Source organism: Mustela lutreola, chromosome 15, assembly GCF_030435805.1.
Source record: "Mustela lutreola isolate mMusLut2 chromosome 15, mMusLut2.pri, whole genome shotgun sequence".
Classification (NCBI taxonomy): domain Eukaryota; kingdom Metazoa; phylum Chordata; class Mammalia; order Carnivora; family Mustelidae; genus Mustela; species Mustela lutreola.
The window spans coordinates 59987842-60009501 of NC_081304.1; the positions used below are offsets into that span (position 1 = coordinate 59987842).

Genomic DNA, 21660 nt, shown 5'->3' on the forward strand with positions numbered 1-21660 from the left:
GTGCCTTGGACCCCGCCCCGCCACAGGGAGCTTGGAGAGCAGGTGCCTGGCTCTTGCTGGCCCACGGGGGGGATGCTGGGGCCTGGCGCACACATGCATCCTCAGGGGCCCTCGTGCTTGCGTGGCACAGCGAGGCGCATGAAGGAGTTTGGTGGGCGGGAGTGGCTGCGACAGGCTCCGGCTTGGCCAGCGTGGACTCACAGGTCCAAGCAGGTGGTCTCGCAGGCTGGGCCGCCCTGAACCCCTGTGCCCCCCAGGACGAGAGGAGGACGGCCGCACTCACTCCGAGGGTCCCGCTGCCATTCTTAGCCGTGAATCCAACGGTAACTGCTGACTGTGGAAATCGTGCTCTAAGCCCGTCACGCACAAAACATTAAAATCCGTTTTTAAAAATCTCTGTCAAGTCTCTGTAGAGGGTGCTACTCGGTCATGACAACCCGCGGGTGGACTTCGAGGCGCAGCTGGGCCACCACCTTCCCCAGAGCGTCCACCTGCTCCCGGGGATGCCGGCCCCACTTGGGCACCGATTCCTCCCTTGGGCACCGCCGGTGAACTGGGGGAGCCCCGCTGAGAACTTCCTAGCCCAGCCCCACAGAGCCCCCGGGTTCTGCTGTTTTCTGTGAGACCGCATCGATGCTACCCAGGGAGGAAGCCCTTCCCGCAAGCAGGGTGACGGGATCCGGCCGAGGAGTTCAGTCCCCGCAGACAAAGGACAGGTCAGCTGGGCTCCCCAGGCGTCCCTGTGCTCGCGCTCTGACTGGACACTCGTGTCCACACACGGCTGACTTATCCTTCCCTCCTGAATTTCTGCGGTGTTTGCTCAGCCCTGCCTACCTTCCAGAACTCCTGCGGGCAAGAGCTAGAGACGGACAGACCCGTGTCCGGCGAGGCTCCTCTCCTGCTGAGGTCCGACCCACCTGGTGCCCGTTGGGGACAGCGCACAGCCCAGTGCCACGGATCGGTGGCCCCTGCGCTGGCTCTGAGTGGGCCTCCGGGGCGACCGTCTGACCTTGCTCGACGTGTCCTCGATGAAGTGTTGGCACGAAACAGCAGCCACCTCTGTTCCATCCCAGGTTTCTGTCCGCCGCTCCTGGACACTGCAGCCACTGTCTGGCTGGAGCACGGAGACCTGGCGCGGGGAAGTGGGCAGTGCACGGCCACGGTCCCGGAAATCCCTAGGTCCATGCTGCACACAACCCTAAACCTCAGCTTAAACGCAAAGTCCATTCCAACACCTACGTAAAAGCATTTATTCAGTAATTATACACACGAGCGGGAGAGATGCACCAGCAGGGCCGAGCGTGCCGACAAGGTCTCCTCCTGGGTCCAGCGTGAGCCCCTGTGGGAGCCGTGGTCGCGTCCGCCCGTGGGGACCTGCCGTGGCTCAGAAGTTCACGTGGCTGCGGATGGCGTTGATCTGCTTCACCATCTCCCGGATGTGTTCACCCCTGTGGGACCACACAGTCACTCGGGTCCGCGAGCGCAAGCAGTGAGTGTGCCGGTGACACCCGCATGCAAGGGCTTCAGCGGAGATGCTCGGGCGGGTGGAGGATCTTGCGCGCTGCCCCAGACCACTGGGCTCCCACCGCCCCCCGCCCGCGACTCACTCCTCCTTCAGCACTGACTGGATACAGCTGCGCTGGTAGGCGCTGAGGGCCATGGCAGGCTTCTGCGGGCTCAGCGCGCGCGCCATCTTGCGCTGCTGGTAGTCCTTCTTCATGGTCACCTGCGGGGCAGGACAGCCCAGGCTCTGTGTGCTGCACCACCGCTGCCCACAGACCTGCCTGCAGACCCACCCGCCCCACGCACCTGCTTGATGGCGCGGCCCAGGTGGCGCAGCTGCTCGGGGATGCGCTGTAGCTCCCGCCGCATGTCACGCTCGCGGTCAGACAGCACCGGCAGCTGCGCGTGGACGCGGTGCAGCACCATCTTCATCCTGTGGCGAGGCAGGTGGGCGACTCAAGCTGCGGCGGCCCCAAGCAGCTTCGGCCTGGTGTCTGCGCCCTGGCGCGCCCCGCAGCCACTGACCTGTTCATGAGGTCTTCCTGCTTCTCCTTGGCCTCCTCGTACTTGTCGGCCAGGCGCTCCGCCATCTCCCGCAGATTCTTCCTGGCAGCACAGACCGAGGGGCTGCGGGCTGCACCCGGCAGCAGAGACGCGGAGACACAGACATGGTGGCCCGCCCCGGCACTTACCTCTCCTCGCGGCAGTGGTTGAGGTCCTCCAGCTGCTTCTGTTTCTGGTCGCACAGCAGCCGGACCCTGTGGGGATGCACAATCGTCAAGGCGGCCGTGCACACAGCAGGGGGGCCACGCGGGCGGCAGGGGGCGCCCCACGGGCCGGTACCTGCGCTGGATCTCCTCCTTGGCCAGGTCCTGCTTCAGCACATACTGCTCCCGGAACACCTGTGTGGCGCGGCTCAGCAGCTGCAGGCACTCCTCCGGGGGCGGCGCTGCGGCCTTGTCCGACCACCTGCCAGCAGCTGCCGTCACCTCCCCCGCCCGCGTCGGGGCGGGGCCCTCATGCCAAGTGTCCTCCCGGCGGCCACCCGGTAGTCCCTCTCCCTGCATCTGCCCCTCCCACCCCGTGTCTCGCTGACGGACCACACCCGGTTCCCCTCACACCGGCTGGCAGCACGCGGGGGACACATGGGACAGAGGACCGATGCGCAGGAGGAAAACGGGGCGGGAACCTGGTGGAGCCCCAACACCCCGAACCACATACTTCAAAAAGGCAGGATTCGCAACGCTCCGTTGCAAAATGCTTCTGATGTGCTTCTCAAAGGAATCTGGGCTCTCGGCTAGGATGCGGAGGGGAGACTCGGCTGCGGCCTCGTCTTCTCGGGTGCAGAGCAGGGGCGGAGACGCCGGGTGGACCGTGCTTCTGCAAGACACACGGGACTCAGCGCCGTCTTCCGTGGGGGGCATCGGTGCAAGTCCCACTGGGGTGTCTACGCGGAGCTGGGAAAACTCGACCAGCCAGAAAACGAGTCTCCAGGGACAGGACGAGAATGCAGCGCTCTGCCCTGCTGGCCACCCTGGGGGAGCCGCCCCCCCTGCCCCACTATCCCCACACGGCCACGGCACGCATGCAGGGCAGGTGTCTGAACGGACTGGGGCGGGCACCACACAACCATCTGTCACACAAACAGACCGTGCGTCTCCAGCGGGGATCCCAGATCCGCCCCAGCCTGGCTGAGGGCTCCCCCAGCAGGACGGCGGAGTATGTGGGGACGTGAGGGGACTTACAGCAAGGGCCGGATGAGGCACTCGTAGCTGCTGGTGATGCAGACCATGGTGGGCCCCAGGATGTCGGGCACGATCCAGAACCCTCGGATGGGTGCTGGTTGCCTGGAAAGACATGGCCACAGGGCTGTCACACGCCTGGGATGCACCGCCCTGCAAGAGCACTGAGCTGGGGACCAAAAGGCCATCCTGCTGAGTCCCGGTCACCTCCCATCCCCATCTTGTGCCCTCTCCCGTGCTCCTTCCCCTGTGGGCCCAGCTCCTGCACCCACAAACCCCGTCCACGCGCCTTCTGCAACCCACCCTCCCTCCCGGGGCCCACGAGCATGACGGCAGGACAGTGACGCAGTGACCCCGGGACTGAGCTGGGGTCATTCTCTATCCCCTTGCTCCCTGAACGTCCACGGACCAAGTGTCCCTCAGCCAGAAACCGAGCACAGCGCAGCATGCGACAGACAGATGCGGTCTGTGCCCTCACGGACTCACCTTCAGTAGTGCACCCCGGAGCGCACGAGGAGGGCCTCCGGCAGACATGCCCACGGGAGCCCGCGCTGAAGCCCTGACATGAGCTCGGGGTAATGAGCAAGGACAGGGGCACACGGCAGGTGGCCATCAGGCAGGGGGCTTGACCCACAGCCCCTAAGGTCAGTGGTCGTGTCCACGGGTGGTCTGCGTGCACCTGACAACGTGAATTCAGCGGCCCATGGGGAGGGGAACACGCGGCCTTACCTGCAGGGCAGCGGCTTGGTGCAGAGGATATGCTCCACGAAGCACTTCTGCTCGGCGGCCAGCTCCTGCAAGCTGTCCTTGTCCTCCTCGTCTGCAGGGGAGGGGCCCAGGGACCCGGTCAGCGACCTGCGCACACAGCACAGGCGCTCCCCAGACATGGCCAAGTGCCCGTGCCAGAGCCCGGCCTCGTGTGGGCCGTGCCGGCAAAGCGACTGTGTCCAGGCAGTAGCCTAGACACAGGCTGACTCCGCATCAGCTCCCCGAAATGCGGTCCCAGGAGTGCGCGAGCCACCGCGGCACGTCATGCTCTGCGGTGGGGGGAGCGAGAGCTGTACACCCACCAGGAGATTTAAGTCTCTTCGCGAGGGGCGCCTGGGGGCTGAGTCGGTGCAGCGGCTGCTTCGGCTCAGGTCATGATCCTCGGGGCCCTGGGATCACGCCCCACGTGGGGCTCCCTGCCCAACGGGCGTCTGCTTCGCCTCCCCGTCTGCTGCCCCCCTGCTTGTGCGCTCTCGTGCTCTTGCGAATAAGACATCTTAAGTCTGTTCAGTTCCCGAAAGGAAGCCCCACGCACGTGAGCAACCACGCGAGTCTGGCTGATTCGTCCCCCTCCCCATCCCCCCGCGGTGGACCGTCTGTGTCACGTGCCAGCCTGCTCTGTGTGGTCCCCATGCGCAGAGCCACGCAACAGGGAGCCGCAGCTGAGTTGGACCTCACCCCTCCCCTGTGCTGGTGGACATCCCGCTGGATGGCTGGACCGCTGCCTGCTTGGCGGCGACGGATGCCTGGCTATTGGGCGATCGCGCCAATGCCGCTGCCAAGAGCTGCTTACTGGTGTGAGTGTGCACACATGTGTGTGCGCCGAGGAGCAAATCGCCGGGTCACACCATGCCGGGTAACACTGTGGGTCACCCGGGGAGGGGCCAGACTGTTGCCCTGCGTGGCACCACGTCCCGGTCCGCAAGGCCTGTGCTGACAGTGCTTGCCACGGCCGATTGGGACTAGCCGCTCTGACAGCCCTGATGTCCAGGGCTCGTGCAGCATCTCCCTTCTGGGACCAACGCTGCCAAATGCGTCTCCCCACGCTTATTGGCCGTGCGCACCTCATCGGCCGAGCCATGTCACTCAAACCCCTTGTCCGTCCCTGAACTGGGCTATTGTCGTCTGTCTGCGGGGCTCCACAAGCCCCTTGCATACTCCAGCTACCAAGTCCGTGAGCAGATCTGGGCCGGGCACTTCCTTCCACCCCGTGGATGGTCCTTTCGCTTTGTCACAGGGTTTTCTTCCACGAGTTCTACAGTTTCACTTTTGTCATCCCGTCTAAGTCACTCTTGTGTCACGGTGTGAGGAAGGGGTCCAATTCTGTCTTGTCGCGGCTGCATGCACACGTGTCCCAGTACCGCGGGTCAGGAAGACCACTCGCCCCGGCCAACCCGTGCTGGGCCCTGCGGAAACCAACAGGGCTGTCCCTCCATTCCACCGACCTACGCAGGTCTCCTATGTCCGCATTGTGCTGGGATCGCCGCACCTTCTGGGAGAGGCTCTGAAGTTGGCAAGTATGGGTCCTTCAACTGGATTCTTGTTTTTCAAGACCGTTTTGGCTATTGTAGGGCCCCATTTCAAATGAGTTTTCGGATCAGCTTCTCAATTTCTGCCAATTCAGACCCGGATGGCATGGAGTCTGCATACCGTTAAATGTTGCCATTTTAAAAAGTACTAATTTTCTGGTCCATGAACATGGGATTTTTTTTTTTAAGCTTATTTCAGTAACATTTTGTCGTTTTACGCTTATACTTTCACTTTTGTTAAACTCATTCTCAAGGATTCTCTTCTGAAGCCAGTACAAATGGGACTGTGTGACTCTCCTTTGGATCATTCACTACTAGTGCATGGAAACACACAGGTGTCTGCAGCCTCAAGCCCTCGGAAACCATCAGCACAAACGCCCTGTAATGAGTCCCCTAGATTAACTGCACAGAAGACTGCGGTGTCAGAAGGGAGAATTGTGGCTCTGCCTTCCTAACCTTGAAGCCTTTATTTCCTCGGCTCCTTTCCTTGCCTGCATGCTCGACAATGCCGCTGAACATAGGGGCCAGAGCTGCAGCTCTTACGGGAAAGCGCGGGAGGCAGAACCTGTCACCCACCAGCCCGGATGTCCAGCGGAGGACTCCTGAGCCGGAACCAAGTGCCGGACGCTCAGCGCACTGAGCCGCCCAGGCACCACGACTCCAAACTCCTTTCAAACAGAATCCAGGAAACACACTGCAAAGTACAGAAAACTCACCTGACCCAAGAAATTTGTGAAGTTTATGAATCCACGTGAGCCCAACACTGTGCACGCCGGCCTCGTGAGTGCAGTGGTATCTTGAGGGACACTTGGGATCTGCAAATGGAAGCACAAATGATACGATGGCAGCCGTCAGAGTACTGACAGTCGCCCCAGCAGCCGACAAGCACAGCGGGGGACAGAAGTGACAGTCTGCAGGACCGTCACACTACTGTGTCAGCGGTTTTGAAATTTGAAGATCTGAATTCCATTTTCAAATACATTTTAAGTATTTTAAAAATAAACACAAGTTGTATTTTTCAACCAAAGAGTTCACCAACACGTATACACATGCTGCCTTTCTGTCCCCGCTGTGCATTTATTTACCACTCTTCAAATTAAAATGGAGTGGCCCTGCAGGAACGCCTGTGCCGCACGTGTCCCCCCACCAAGCTACTCTAGGCAGGGCACAGGGCACAGCACACGGGGACAACCGTGGAGCCAGCAGCCCCATCACCGTGCATCCAGGCAGGTGTTGGCTGTCCTTTCTTGATAATGTCGGCTCGCAGGTGGTTTTACATTTAGTTTAAGCTTGAATTCTTTTTTCTTCCTTGTGTGAGTTTACTCCCAACAGGGGGCTTGAACTCATGACCCTGAGATCCAGAGTCACTCGCTCTTCCAGCTGAGCGAGCCGGGCGCCCCAAGTGTATGCTGTTTTGAGTTTCCTTGTTTTTTTAAATACAATTTTTGTCTGACAATCCTTTATATTTACTTATTTTTTTAAGAAAAGATTTGTTGGGGCGCCTGGGTGGCTCAGTGGGTTAAGCCGCTGCCTTTGGCTCAGGTCATGATCTCGGGGTCCTGGGATCGAGTCCCGCATCGGGCTCTCTGCTCAGCGGGGAGCCTGCTTCCCTCTCTCTCTCTCTGCCTGCCTCTCCAACTACTTGTGATTTCTCTCTGTCAAATAAATAAATAAAATCTAAAAAAAAAGAGAAAAGATTTGTTTTAGGGAGCATGTGTGCATGCCTGCGAGAGAGAGTTGGGGGTGGGGAGACTCTCAAGCAGACCCCCCACTGAGCACAGAGCCCAATGTGGGGCTCAAAGTCACGACCCCATGATCCCCACCTCAACCGTCATCAAGAGTCAGACGTGACTGAGACACCCAGAGAATGCTTCACATTTACACGAGGAAGTATGAGGATCCGCTCGCAGTTTCAATGAAATCTCCTATACTTCTGAGCCCTAGTACCAGGGAGACCAACTAACGCTAAAACAAGAGTTCCTGAATATTTACGAATAATTATCCCTGCAACTCGATACTTTCAAAACATTAAACAACTAAAACAAGATACAGAATAATTTACACGCTAAAGCTGATTGAAGATGCAAGTGTTGAGGGACACTGGTTGGCTCAGGGGAGCGTGCAACTCGATCTCGGGGCTGTGAGTTCAAGCCCCATGTTGGGTGTAAAGATTACTTAAAAACCGTGTGACCCTTGCATCAAGGGCATGAGTTCAAGGCCCATGTCGGGCATGCAGAGTACTTGATGAAGAAAAAAGAGGCAGCTGTCCCCCATAAGCCCCGAATGAAAACCTCCTTTTGTCTGACAACCCTCTTACTGCTGACTTCACAGTAAGTAAATGCTGCAAAGCGAATGTTAGCGTTTTTGTCCTGTTTTACATGTTGGGCTTCTGCACAACTCCCTCTCCAAACAGCATTAGGCTGTTACAAAGCTTTAAAAGCCCTGGTCTGTGGCAGTCCCCTGTCTGAACAATAAAATACTAAAAAGCTTCTCTTCAACTGCCCAAACTTGAGACTTTATGTTAGGCTCAAACCATCTCTTTAGGTCTATGGTTTCCAACGGATTTTCAAAACATGTCTGCACTGAAGTCAACAGGAAAACCTCAGTGCTGGGAAGGAACCAAAAATCTATCACGAAGAGGTAACATCCGCAACTGAGCGGGAATCTGCCAGCACCCCACTATTCGGCGGCCACTCACTCAGTCATTAAAAATCTGGGTATATTTCGGTGACCATGACATGCCCTGAGTACGAACATGAATGAGTCAAAAACCTCCAAGCCATACAACACATGACATATCCGCTCTCGGAAAAACTAGGACAAGATCGCCTCTGTCTAAGGTCTCCCAGACACCTGTTCTCTTCATAAGGAACCAAGGAGCGTGTGTCCCTTACCTCACCGGGTCCCCGTGTCCTCGTTTCTAAATTCTGACCCCTACTGCTTGGACCGTCTAGTCAGACGCGCTCAGTGGGCTCCCCCGGCTGCTCTACTGCACGGGAGCCCCGAGCCCTGAAGGCCTGCTGTCTGCTCTGCGGAGCTGGACCTGAGCCGGCGGCTCTAGGGCCTGCGAACAGCAGCTCCCGTCTCCGCCCGGGCCCGGGAAGCCTAGAGGAGACTCCAGGAAGAGGTGGAGGGACAGCGGGATCGCAGGGACTGGTATCCGCGGCCTCGCAGGTCATCCAGGGTCACCCCGTTTCAGATGAGAAGATGGAGCTGGAGGGGCTGACAGGAGGCTGGCTCGTGTCAGAGCTGTCCCCAAACACAGCAGGAGCCCGGCTCCTTCTGCTCAGCCCTTGGCACCCCAATGGCCCCGGCTTCCAGGGGCTCAGCAGTCTCGGCAGAAGCTCCCCAGACGCGCACAGAGAAGCCGGAAAGATCTGATAGCAGCCCAGGTCAGTTCACAGAGACAAAGGTAAAAGGACCGCGTTCACCCGGTCATACGACGTGTCTAGAAGCGAAACAGGTTTTAAAGCCGTAGCGTCTCAGTGGCCTGTTGTGACCGGATTTTTAACATTTACTAAGGTTTGTGTAGATTCCGGATTTGAATCATGACATAAGCTTTGAACTGGACCAGGAAAATTCCCCGCTGGGTCTGGAAGGCTCCAGACGGCAGACCGGCTGAGAACCTGGGAAGCCCGCCCGGCCTCTCTTGGTCCTGGAGGGCACTCAGGGCTCGTTGGGCCTCTGTATGCCTGGGAGCAGCCCGGCCCCGGCCCCGTACACGCAGGACCCCGTTACCTCTGTGCAGTCTGATGGGACAAGAAAAGTCCGAATCGAAGGGGTCGTCGTCCCCGGCGGCGAGTGTCAGGGCGAGCTCCAGCTCCACGCACTCGAACACGTACAGAGACGGAACGAGGTCGGCCCTGGAGTCCCAGGACTTCTCCGACTGCGGAAGCAGCAGCGCTAAGACAATCTAGTCTGTCCTGCCCGACAGCACCCCCGCCCTCACCTCCCGACCAAAGGAGACCAGAGGACAGAACAGCTTCTCGTTTCCCGGAAATGCAAATCAGGTTCCAAAGAGCCCACGTGGGGGCTGCCCGGCTCCCTGTGTTTGTCACTAGAGGCCACACCTCGGGACAGGCCAGCCAGGGAAGCCGCATCCCCGTGCTGCGAGACAGAGCCCGCCTGCTCCCTGCCTTCGCCCCAACCAGGACGCCTCCCCCCACAACTCCCCACCCCAACCCCCGGCGCCCAACTCACTGTCTGGTCGTCTTCCTCCTCCCCCTCCAGCACGACACAGTGGTACAGCACTCCAGACTCGGTGGCGATCACCAGGATGTTGGGGATGCAGGGCAGGCAGAGGATGGCGCATGCATCATAGCCGTAGTTGTCTTCCGCTGCGGGGTGCATGGGCAGTGGGCCCAGCAGCTTCCCCACACCCCCGGCGCTGCGGGAACAGGGACACACACTGGTGGGCCTCCGCAGAGGGAACCATGCCACTCCCAGCCTGGCTTGGACCAAGGTCCTGTGGCCGGCGCACCCTGCCCCGCCCGTCCCGGAGCTTGGCACCTGTCTCTCCCGGCTCGGCTCTCCCCCTGGTGCTTCTCAACCAGAGACGTCTGCACCCGAGGGACAGGAACAATGTCTGAAGACATTCCTGGTTGTAACGGGTTGGGGAGGTGTTTACTGGTGCGTGGAGGAACAGAGGGTGCTGGTCAGCTCAAACGTCCCTACTGTGGAGGCTGAGAAACCAGGCTCCAATCTAGGCCCCTTTCCCTCATCGCGCCACTGACGGTCTACTGACCGACCCCTGCCATCAGCCCCAGGGAGACCCTCGCTGCCAAACCCTCAGCTGCTTCCTGAGGCCACTCAGGCCCCCCCCCACCCCTCAACACCTGTGCTTGGTCCCCTCCCCCAACACAGTCCCGAGGACCAGCGCTCCCCGGATTCTGTCGCAAGCCCCACTCCCTCCCGCTCCACACATGCACAAGAGCACGCTGGGCCTGGATTCTGCACTTTCCCGGAAAATGCAGAGACTCTCCGGGGCTTTGGACACAGTGTTTCTGTAGAGACGCTGTCACTGAGTTCCGGGGGACACCCCAAGGGACAGACATTCAGCTGAGGAAGCAGATGTGTAGCGAGAACTACCACACGTGGGCAGAGTGTGACAACACGGGAAAGCACGAAAGGAACGTGGGGACAGACAGTGAAGGAAGGCGGCGCCTATGTGGCTCAGAGGGTTGAACGTCCGACTCTGCATTTGGCACAGGTCGTGATCTCAGTCTCGTGAGATCGAGCCCTGCACGGGGCTCAGCGCTCAGTGCTGAGTCTGCTTAGTCTCTCCCCTTCCCACTGCCCCTGCCGCGCGTGCCCTCTCCCTCTCTACGATAAACATTTTCCCCTAAGACATTATCCATGTATTTGAGAGCAGGGGGAGCAGCAGCAGAGGCAGGCTTCCCGCTGAGCAAGGAGCCCGATACGGGACTTGATCCCAGACCCCAAGATCACAAACTGAACCAAAGGCAGATTCGTAACTCAGCCATCCGAGCATCCCTAAGTGAATCTTAAAAACAGAAAACCACCCCAAGTGAGATGAGAAAGGGGTCAGGAATGAATGAGATCAACGGCAAAGCGGCTATTCCGGGAGGAGGCTGTGAACGCTGCAAGGAGCAGCTCTGGAAAGTTCTGAAAGCACGGATGTCAAGTACCCACAGGAAGGAGACTGCATAGTGGGGACAGGAGCGGTCTAGGCCAACTGAGCCCCAGGAGGGCGGCCCAGGACCGGCGGACCTGGGCTGTCTAGGGGGTGACACTCAAGGCTCAGAGCCATGCATTTGCAGGAGGAATGTGACAGTTGCGAAGGCAGGACGTGGAGGGAGAACTGGGACTCGGGGCCGCTGGTGGAAGGGGAGAGGCTCTGCGCAGAAGATGCGGAGGGTCCGGAGCCAGAATGAGGGGATGGAGAGAAGGGGGTTCGCACTCCAGGAATTGTCAGGGTGAAATCAAGAGAATTGGGGACTGGCCTAGACTAGATGTACAAGCACGCAGAAGGTGTCCTGCTGGGCGGGGACAGGCTAATGGCATTGGCACAGAATCTCCCAGACAGGGTCCTGTGTGGAAGCTGGAGCACGTTCGGGTCATGGAGAAGCCGACGGGAGAAAGTCCTCACAACCCCGCGCCCAGTGAGCTCTTGGCCTTTGTCTCCCTCGTGGCTCCGCTCCCCGTCCTCGCGCTCTGAGGTCACTTCCGTGGCGTGCGCATCTGCACGCAGATGCCCCCAGTCCAAACTCCCATGTCAGCAGCAACCCGGTGTCGCAGGCCAGCCGCTCCCCCCACCCACGGCCCCACAGCCCCACCAGGATCTGCCTCGGCTACTACCTGTTGAGCCTGTTCAGGACTGAAGCACAATGTTCGGCCTCTAACCAGAGGCCTTTCTGGTTACAAACCCGCCCCCAATTATCTTCCCTTGACTCGCCCATCCTGACCCGGGAGACTCCGATCTTCTGCTCCAGCGTCTGCCTCTTCTCCCCAGGCCTGCGTTTCCAGCTGTCTGAGAAGCGCTCCCACGTTCCTGTCCAACAGGCAGCTGGACAAGCCCTCGGTACCAGCGCTGCCCGCCGCCCCATTAGCTGCCCCTGCGGACCATGGCACTCGCACGAGAGGGTCACCCCTCGCCCGGCCAGCAGCCAGGTCTCCCAGACCCTCCCTCTGTGCCATCTACCGTGGGCACCTCTCCCCGCTTCCAAACGGTGCAGTCCGGGTCCTTCAGGCGGTCGGCACTGTGTGCAACTGCGCCTTCAAACGTCTCTCTGCCCCCACGTGTCCCTTACCAACCACCTTACCCTTCTGTTAAGAAGCCATCACCGGCTTCCCATGGCCCTACTCCTATACAGGAAAAACCCATGTTCCTTTTCTTTTTTTTTTTTTTTTTTTTTTTTTTTAAAGATTTTATTTATTTATTTGACAGAGAGAAATTACAAGTACACTGAGAGGCAGGCAGAGAGAGAGAGAAGGAAGCAGGCTCCCTGCTGAGCAGAGAGCCCGATGCGGGACTCGATCCCAGGACCCTGAGATCATGACCTGAGCCGAAGGCAGCGGCTTAACCCACTGAGCCACCCAGGCGCCCCATGTTCCTTTTCTTAAAAGTTTTTTTTTTTTACAGATTTTATTTATCTGACAGAGAGAGAGTTCACAAGTAGGTAGAGAGGCAGGCAGAGAGAGAGGAGGAGCAGGCTCCCTGCTGAGCAGAGAGCTGGACGCGGGGCTCGATCCCAGGACCCTGGGCTCATGACCCGAGCCAAAGGCAGACACTTAAGACTGAGTGGCCCAGGCACCCCGACCCCACACTCCTTAACCAGGTGTCGTGCAGCGTTGGTGGTATAGTGGTGAGCATAGCTGCCTTCCTTAACCAGGTGTCTTAACTCCATCACATTCTCCATGGCAGATACTGCCAGCTCTGTGACCTGATGCCGCGTCCCAGGAACCCCTGCTCCTGCCACAAATGTCCCATCGCTGGGCCGTGACTGACACGTGCCTATGCTTTCATACTCCCTGGGGGCGCCCCTCCCCGGCCCTTGGGGAATCCTGCACTAGACACAGGGCCTCTCCCAGAAATCTTCCCTCCCTCCTCCAGTGTGACCCTCTCTCCCTACCCTGAGTCTCACTGTCTCTGTGCCACTAACGCTGTCTGGGTACAATCGGAATGTTCAACACCAGACTGCCGTGTCTGCCCTTCCCCTCGGCGCCTCGCTCGCCTGCGTCACCTTGTTCACGGTATGTCTGTGGCTGATGGCGAGGAAGTCAGAGGCCAAATGCTCAGAACCAGTCTTTTCACGGAAACCAAGCCCTACAGGGCCGCCGTGCTCCCGCAGCCTGAAAACCACGGCGCCCAGATTCCGCAGTGGCAGCTGTGCTCCGGGCAGTGGTGCCCCCACTCACCTGTGTGCCAGGCTGATGTATGTGAGGAAGGTCTCTCCGTTCTCACACAGGATGTACAGCGGGTGCGCCACGACCTCGCCCTTGCCCTTCTGCGCGAACACGCTCCTCGGGACAGCGCATAGCGGCCCGAAGTCAAAGGCGACGGCCGTCTCCCCCAGGGACGCTGAATACGCCCTCCTGCGGAGACATGTAAAGCCCGGGCCTGTTAGGAACGAAACAGCAGCAGCAGGAACCAGGGATGGAATTTGCATTCAGTGAGGAAGGGAAAGAAAGAAAACAAAAACCCCACACCCAAATGACAGAAGCGTTGGCCTACAGCGAGGCTCCGGCTCCAGCAGCTTAAACCCGCAGACATGCACGAACCAGAGACGAAGAAAGCCTGAAAAGCCACTGAGAATGGCATAGGTTCCTGCCACACATCTGGGAATCCGACAGCCCCCCACCCCCAGCTCGTGATAGCAACGCCCGAGACCCAAGAAAGGAGCACACGACGCAGCGTCAGCGAAGGATGTCACGAAGTGGAGGGGAGGAACCCTGACGGGCTGCGATCTGAGCTCAGAGCCAGAGGACGGGTGGGAGCACGGGTAAGGGTGGGCTGCGTGAGAACGAGGGGTGAGGTGACTGAGGTGGCTGGGCCCAGAGCCGGGGCACGTGGCGGGGGGCAGGCAGGGGATGCCTGCTGGAAATCGGCGGGGCGGGGCAGCAGGGACGCACAGCCCTCTGCTTTATACCCAAGTGTCCCCCGGCTGCTGCGCGAGGAGACACAAAGGAGACCACAAGACGTTTCATTTTCTCTTTAATATTTTCCTGTAGGCGTTCCCAATTTCCTACAGAAAACACACACGACCTTTGTAATTACGGCAGACAAGTGATAAACGTGCTGTCTTTGGGGGCGCCTGGGGGGCTCAGTGATTAAACGTCTGCCTACAACTCCAGTCATGACCCCGAGCTCCTGCTCAGTGGGAAGTCTGCTTCTCCCTCTCCCTCTGCTGCTTCCCCTGCCTGTGCCCTGTGTCAAATAAATAAAATCTTTAAAAAAAAAAAAAAAAAGAGAGAGACACCCCGTCTGTGTTTTGAAGGTTGGTATGACTGCTCATCCAGGAAGACCGCAGCCCCACACGAGGCTCCGAACACGCGTGTTTTCTCGCCGCTGAGAGCGTGCTGGTCAGCGACAGAAAATCTTGAGTGTCTGTGAAAAGCACATCTGTGATCCCAATAAGCTGAAAAACCGTTTCTGGATACGAAGAACAACTTACCCTTTATTGAGTATCAGGCTTTCCTCCTCCGCCTCTGAAAGCACGATGACTCTGGCAGGGGTCTGAGGCTCGCGCAGAGAATAGACCCTAGGAGCGGGTGGGAGAGAGCTGCACTCAGAGCTCTGCCATCCCGAGTCTGCCCTTGGTCTGGCAGGTCGCTGCTTTGGTGCCGTCCTGCCAGGCTCATGACCGTGTCTCTGCCAGAGCGGTGCGCTGCACCTGCTCTCCGACGACGGCACCTCCAAAAACTCTCCCCGTCGTCACGAAGTCCCTCCAAGTGTCCTGCAGGCCGTCCTGCCCCACTCCCCCATCCTGAGGCCCTGGGCACACGCCCCCATCCAGGTGCCGCCCGACTGCCCTGAGCAGCCGAGCTCCCCTGTGCCGCCTGCCCCTGCCTGGTGCACACAAGCCTTGTAGAGGAGCCGCATGCGTGGCAGCCCCGGGCCGTGGGGAGGGACGCTGGGTCCCAGTCTATAGGCACTGCCCTTACACAAAGATGCAGTATCACATCACCCCTACTTTCCCAAAGGGAAGTATAAAACGGGAAAAATTTTTTCTTGCCAGCATCATTTGATTTAAAATAACGTAAACTTTCACAGCGCGTGGCTACAGTGCGGAGAACTATCTAAAGGCCAGTATCGTTGTTAGCAACCCGACATCACCTACAAACCCTCACTAAGTTAATCACTCACCTCCACAACCTTGAGAAACTCTGAACATCGTTTGTTCCACTACCAGTAAAATGTCTTACCAGAGATTTCTGATGAAAACATGACCCAACAGCACACACGCACTGTGGTCTCTCTGCGAGTAAGCAGCGCTGACTTTAAAATCAAATGTGCCTGCCGGAAGGGACGCGCATGGCGGGGGGCATGGGGGCCAGGGGTGGGTAGGGAGAGCTTGGTGCCTGGAAACTGTCAACAGGGTCCAAAGCTTAGGATACACAGTAACTACCCGTATGTGTCTTTTTGTTTGTTTCTTTAGAGAGTAGGAAGGGACAGAGTGACGGAGAGAGAGAACCTCAAGCCGACTCCGCATTGACCACAGAGGCTGACGTGGGGCTCAATCTCAGGACCCTGAGATCACAACCTGAGCTGAAACCAAGAGTCGGACGCTCAACCAACCAAGCCCCGCCAGGTTCCCCATGTTTAAAAAAAGAAGCTTCAACAGCTGAGACCAAATACATCTCCTCTCAAGCTTAACTACAGGAAGGTCTGGGCTAGCGCCCTTTCCTGCCGCCCAGTTTCCCAGGGGAGGAAAAGACGACCAGGGGAGGGGCGCCTGGGGGCTCAGTCAGTGCAGTGTCTGCCTTCGGCTCAGGTCATGATCCCAGAATCCTGGGATGGAGTCCTGCATCAGGCTCCCTGCTCAGCGGAGAGTCAGCTTCTCCCTCTCCCTCTGCCCCTCCCCGGGCTTGTGCTCTCCTTCACTGACAAGTAAAATCTTTTTAAAAAGACAAACGTAGGGCGCCTGGGTGGCTCAGTGGGTTAAAGCCTCTGCCTTCGGCTCAGGTTGTGGTCCCGGAGTCCTGGGATCGAGCCCCACATCGGGCTCTCCGCTTCCCCTTCTCTCTCTGTCAGGGAGCCTGCTTCCTCCTCTCTCTCTGCCTGCCTCTCTGCCTACTTGTGATCTCTGTCTGTCAAAAAAATAAATAAATAAAATCTTTAAAAAATAAGTAAAAACACAGACGTGCTGAAAGACCAAAGACCAAGAGAGGGGCATCAGGAGTCCTTCCTTGGACATAACAACCTCTGTGGCAGGAGGGTGTCCAGCTCTAAAGCCAGATGGGCAGGGAGGGAGACACTCCACCAGATTCAGGGGGGCTTATAATGTGGGGAGACGGGCTCTCGTGTCCTCGCGGAATCCAGATGTGCCGCAGGAAGCTGCAGGTCCCAGGTAAGGAATCCCTGAGTGAACCGGACAGGTCACAGGCTGGGGTTGGGGGCTTGTGAATGCTACACAGTATCTACCACTCACACATCACACATCAGGGGGTGGGCTGGAGCAGTGTGAGAAAGGACTGTGGGACTGATGCCCAGGTCCCTGTGGCTGTTGGAGGGCAGAACAGTCACCCTCCAGGACAGCAGGGTGGTCACCATGATGCCACAGGAAAGACTGCAATGGCGGCACGAGTGTGAGGACCCTCCCTCTCCAGAGAGGCCCTGGGCCTGATCGCGGACAGAGCCAGTGGGCGACAGTGCTCCTCAGTGATGAGCAGCCCCTGAAGTAACACACAACGTTTGTACAGAGGAGCCGTGTCAATGGAGGCCACCAGCAGCAGATGGGGCCAGACGACTCGGAAATCAGGCTCGGGCCCATTGCCTGCCAGCCAGCCAGCCTCAGCTCCCTTCACTCCCGAGGAAGCAGGAGGCAGCCCCCTTCCTGCACATCACCCCGCCTCCAAGTGTGGGGGCAGAAGCAAGAGCCAGATCAGGTCATGCCCTCTGCACAAGTGTCCCCTCCCCTGGGGTCTGGCCTGTGTGATGGGCCAGGACCCAGAACTGGTATGGACTGGACATCAGAGCTCCGAACTAGACACACTGAGTTGAGCAGCTGAAAGTAACCAGACAGCGATGAGATCTGTGTAAAAGGCCCAGAAGGGGTCATCAGCCAGCGGTAAAGGAGGAGCTCGCAGGGCACAGTTAAAAGTGGTGAGGAGGGGGGCGCCTGGTGGCTCAGTGGGTTAAGCCGCTGCCTTCAGCTGGGGTCATGATCTCAGGGTCCTGGGATCGAGTCCTATATCAGGCTCTCTGCTCAGCGGGGAGCCTGCTTCCCTCTCTCTCTCTGCCTGCCTCTCCATCTACATGTGATTTCTCTCTGTCAAATAAATAAAATCTTAAAAAAAAAAAAAAAAAAAAAGTGGTGAGGAGGGAAGACGAAGCTGTCTGCAGCTCAGTGGAGTCCTGACACAGCTTTTACATAAGGCAGATCCAGGAAGCTAACTTCGTAAATACCACAGAATTCTCCGTAGGAATAGGGCCTTTAATCAGAGTTCAAAACCTGTCCAATCAAACCAGCTCGTTTTACGGAGCTGGAAACCGAGCTCCTCTCAAGTTTAAGATCTCCAAGACAGAAGTGGCGTGTTAGGACGAGAATTCAGATCTCTCAACTCCCAGTTATACTCTCTGCTCCCCACGGGGCATCGCCTCCAGCAGAGCACCAGGAGAGGGGTTAGGGTTAGGCTCCTGGGCAGGTTAGCGAAGAAGTGTCAAGGTGGGAGGCCTGACTGGGCAGATGAGCAGTAATTAAGGCCTCGAAGTTAGCGCAGTCGGACAGCCTGCTGAGCCTGAGTGCGGAGAGCAGCCTGAGACAGGTGCTGTGATCCCCAGTGACCCACGTGGGGGCCCACCGGCCGTCCCTGTGCAAAGCTAGAGACAGAAAGACATCACACCTTATCACGTTGTCTGACGTCAAGAGCACGACGTGGGGGTCCAGCAGCTCACTGGGGTACCAGGCGGCGTGCTTCAGCGTCAGAGATGGAGAGCTGGTGAGAAATCTCTCAGCGACGGGAGTGGTACTGAAATGAAGACAGTAGTTTGTCCAAAACTTTCTGCAGAATGTGGACCAAAGACCTTCTATGGGAAAACCTATCTTAACACTCTGCTCTCATTCCTTCACCATCTTTCTTCCTCCCACATTTTGCCGAGAAGAGCACTCAAAGCCCCCATTCAGTGAGCACACATGAGGACCCACACGAAACCAATTTCTAAATCAGAGTTTCACACCGGCCCTCATGAGGGACTCCACACACACTAACTGCTGCGGTTGCCTTACTGGCCTGGGAAGAGAATCAGACACTATGTTCCAACCGCGGAAACGGGGAAACGGATTTTTTCCTTTTTTTTTCGGAAACAGATTTTAGAAATGAAACGTTGCAGAACTAAAGGCGGTTTCTATCTTACGCTCGTCAACACATCTTTCAGGCTCTGGCTTTTCCAGATTGTTGAAAAGATACAAAAATTAAGATTAAATTAAACTGACTCATATGTAGTAACTGCTTTTCAAAAGTTATCTTATTTCTACACACACGACCAAGCTGAACTCCGGTTAGCCGGCTATGAGCCGTCAGGCAGAAGGGCAGGCTCGCAGGCAGGTGCAGATCGTATCAGCAGGAAGCCCGGGTGCGGCCCAGCTGGCGGCCTGTACTGTTGGATCGGCAGCACAGACAATGTAGCTGGCGAACCAAGGGGCCTGAGCCGCTGTCCGCGTGTGTTCCAAACCGACAAACGATAAACGGATATTCAACTTACCTGCAGTTCACTGTTGATTTTCCGCCTTCAAATTCAGAGTTCTTCCCCCATCTCTTAGGTAGCTCTAACACCGTAAGTCCTTTGGTTCCCACAAGCGCTATGTGATGCTGCGTTGGACTTAACAGGACTTCGTAGACTTCAAACAGGGGCGGATTTATGCAGAGCAATCTCTGGAAAACAAAGCAAACTGGTCACAGTTCACGTTGCAGTAAATGCACGGTAATTCCTAGAAAGCACGACTGTCCCGGTGTAGTTTGGTCGGGCACCAGAGGCAGGCGCTGCTTTCCTCGCCAGGAACTGCAGGGCAGTGACGCCTCCTGGGTTCACACCTGGGCTAGGGACTCACTGGAGATTTTTAACCACTGAGATCGGGACATAACATAAACCGCACCAGACTTCCTTCCCTTGAAAAACAAACACTACACATCAATTGCCTTTTTATGACCAAACTCCAGCCTGCCCTGGACAGTCTCTATGCCCACTCAGGTCAGCCTATGTCCACAAAGCCACCAGGCTCTGTCAGCCTCTGCGTCTCTCGACAGCTCTTCCTTCTCCTTCTGCGGCGGCTGTCACAGTTGGGAAGACCTCCTGACACACTACCCCGATCTTCCAGCCGGGGTACGTGTGTCTCCTCTGCACTCTGGATGACTCTGTCGCGGTCCTTGTCAGCCTGCACTGAGGTCACCCCGACAGTCCTGCACAGCTAACCGAATTCCTGACACTGTGTCCTTCCTCATGTACCCTCAGCACAATGAATGGCATAAAGCCGGCTCCAGGTGTTTCAGCGCAGCAAGAAGTGAACTCAGAGCGTTCATAACTGGCGGCTGCTGTTCGGTATCAGGAACGGGACCAGGACAGAAGAGCTTCAAGAGCTCGTGCGGTTAGACCTGCACAGCAGAATCACAGAGCCACGGCATTTTCGGGGGTTCTCAAAACTGCTTGTCCCCGTGTCACCAGCCCTCACAACAACGCACTTCCTCGGAGCGGCATGTCCTGCTGCTTCTCTCCTGACCACCCACACTCCCATCTTCTGTCCTTTCTACTTCCATTCATAAAGCAGGAGACGCCAATGTATCACTCACCCTCCCGTAAGGAGAAACCCTCAGCCAGGATCTTTCCACACACCACCACTCTGCACACAGCACACGAGGAGCGCTCTACCGCCCGTCTCCCTGCTGCGGCTCAGCGGCCTTTCGCCGAGTCCAGCCAAGTGCATGTGTCTCCCGTCGGTGGTCCTCGCTGACTCCGCCATCTTCCTGTCCGATCGGGTCCATCTCAAACTGAACAGAGGCCACTGCTCTCGGAATATATTTACCCTCCAAACACCTGAGATCACGCGTGACAATTACAAACATAGGGGCTTTGCTTTACTTGGTTTCTGAAGTCACTATTCTCCTTTAATCAACGTTTAAATCTGCAACTCACGCGGGGCCGCTTTCTTGCCGGTGAGATTCTGGAAGGCTGAGAGCCACTCAGCCCTCAGTTTCCTGAGTGCCACCCTCTCCGGGCAGCCTGGGAAGAACGGGGATACAAAAGCAAGACCGACAGGCATGACCCTGCCTGGGTGGCGGTGGAGTAGAAAAGAGGGACAGCGAACACCATGGACTTAATCAGGGCCGCCCAGCGCCTCCGATCACTCTGGCCAACAGAAATTTTACAGGAACAGAGGGTCAACTTGGGACCGGTCTTCAGAACCCCAGAAACACCCCCGCACCTTGATAAAACCCCCGCATTTCTCCCCCGCAGGCACTGGGCAGGGGCCCACGACAGAAGGCACGAGTCAGAACGGGCGACACCTCTGCTACGTTTTCTAGTCTTTAGAAGACCCGCACGCGTGTACCACGGACGACCGTCCCCTCAGGCCAGCGCTGGACCGCAGGAAGCCCGGCGCGCCGCTGCTCGCGTGCACGTGCTTGTGCTCACCCAGAGTCCAGGCAGCTCCCGCCCGACCCGGCGGCGGCTCATCCTCTCGCGGGGAGAGGAAGCAGGACCGGGGACCCCTCCTCCACGTCGGCACGAAACCGCGAGCGGCCGCTTCCAGACCGACCCCGACTCGGCGCTCACAGCGACCGCGGCAGGAGGTCGAATCTGTCCCCGCGACCTGGCGGGTGTCGCCCCACGAAAACGGAGTCTCAGACCCAGCCCGCCGTGCTCGCCTGCTGGGTTTCGCCTCGGAGCACCTGCACGCGGCTCCCCGGCCGCGCCCCCGGCCCGGGCCCCCCGAGAGCACGCGGGCGTCCGCAAGCCTCCGCCGGGGAACGGCGCCCGGCCACGACAGGCTACGAAGCGGCCGCGCCGAAGCGGAAGGCGGGGGGTGGGGGCGCGAGGAGAGCCGGGGGCGCCGCGCCCCCGCGCAGCACGCGCGGCCCGGCCCACCTGGTACTGGGACAGGGACGGCTCCTCGCCCGCGCCGCCGCCCCGCAGGCGCACCACCAGGAACGAGCCGCTGTCGCCGTCCCACAGGAAGAGCTCTCCGCCCAGCCCCACGACCAGGCTCCTCGTCAGCGGCGGCGGCGGCGCGGACGGCGACGGGCACGCCGGCTTCTCTGCCTCGCCGGGGCTCTGGCTCTTCAGCGCTTCGCGGAGCCGCAGGAACACGACGTGGTTGGGCAGCCAGGACTGCCACGGCTCCGCATCTCCCGTGGGACCCTCCGCCGCTGCCATCTTAACCCGACTGCGCGCGTCGCCCCCGTGATGCCGCGCGCCGCTGAGCACAGCCCATCCGCGGCCCGCC

General features: G+C 58.4%; 1 protein-coding gene across 1 annotated transcript; it reads right to left on the reverse strand.

Moving 5' to 3' along the window:
* Nucleotides 1–1236: 1236 nt before the first annotated feature.
* Nucleotides 1237–21636, reverse strand: NUP88 (nucleoporin 88). Its single transcript, XM_059148983.1, has 17 exons — nt 21303–21636; nt 18927–19096; nt 18068–18193; nt 14677–14763; nt 13421–13597; nt 9743–9929; nt 9281–9428; nt 6259–6357; nt 3975–4065; nt 3249–3350; nt 2725–2883; nt 2347–2472; nt 2196–2261; nt 2029–2109; nt 1810–1936; nt 1608–1726; nt 1237–1448 (listed from the first exon to the last, which is right to left on the reverse strand). Exons 1-17 carry the CDS (start codon nt 21588–21590, stop codon nt 1385–1387), a joined length of 2217 nt encoding a protein of 738 aa, XP_059004966.1. The 5' UTR covers nt 21591–21636; the 3' UTR covers nt 1237–1384.
* Between the last annotated feature and the right edge of the window lie 24 nt (nt 21637–21660).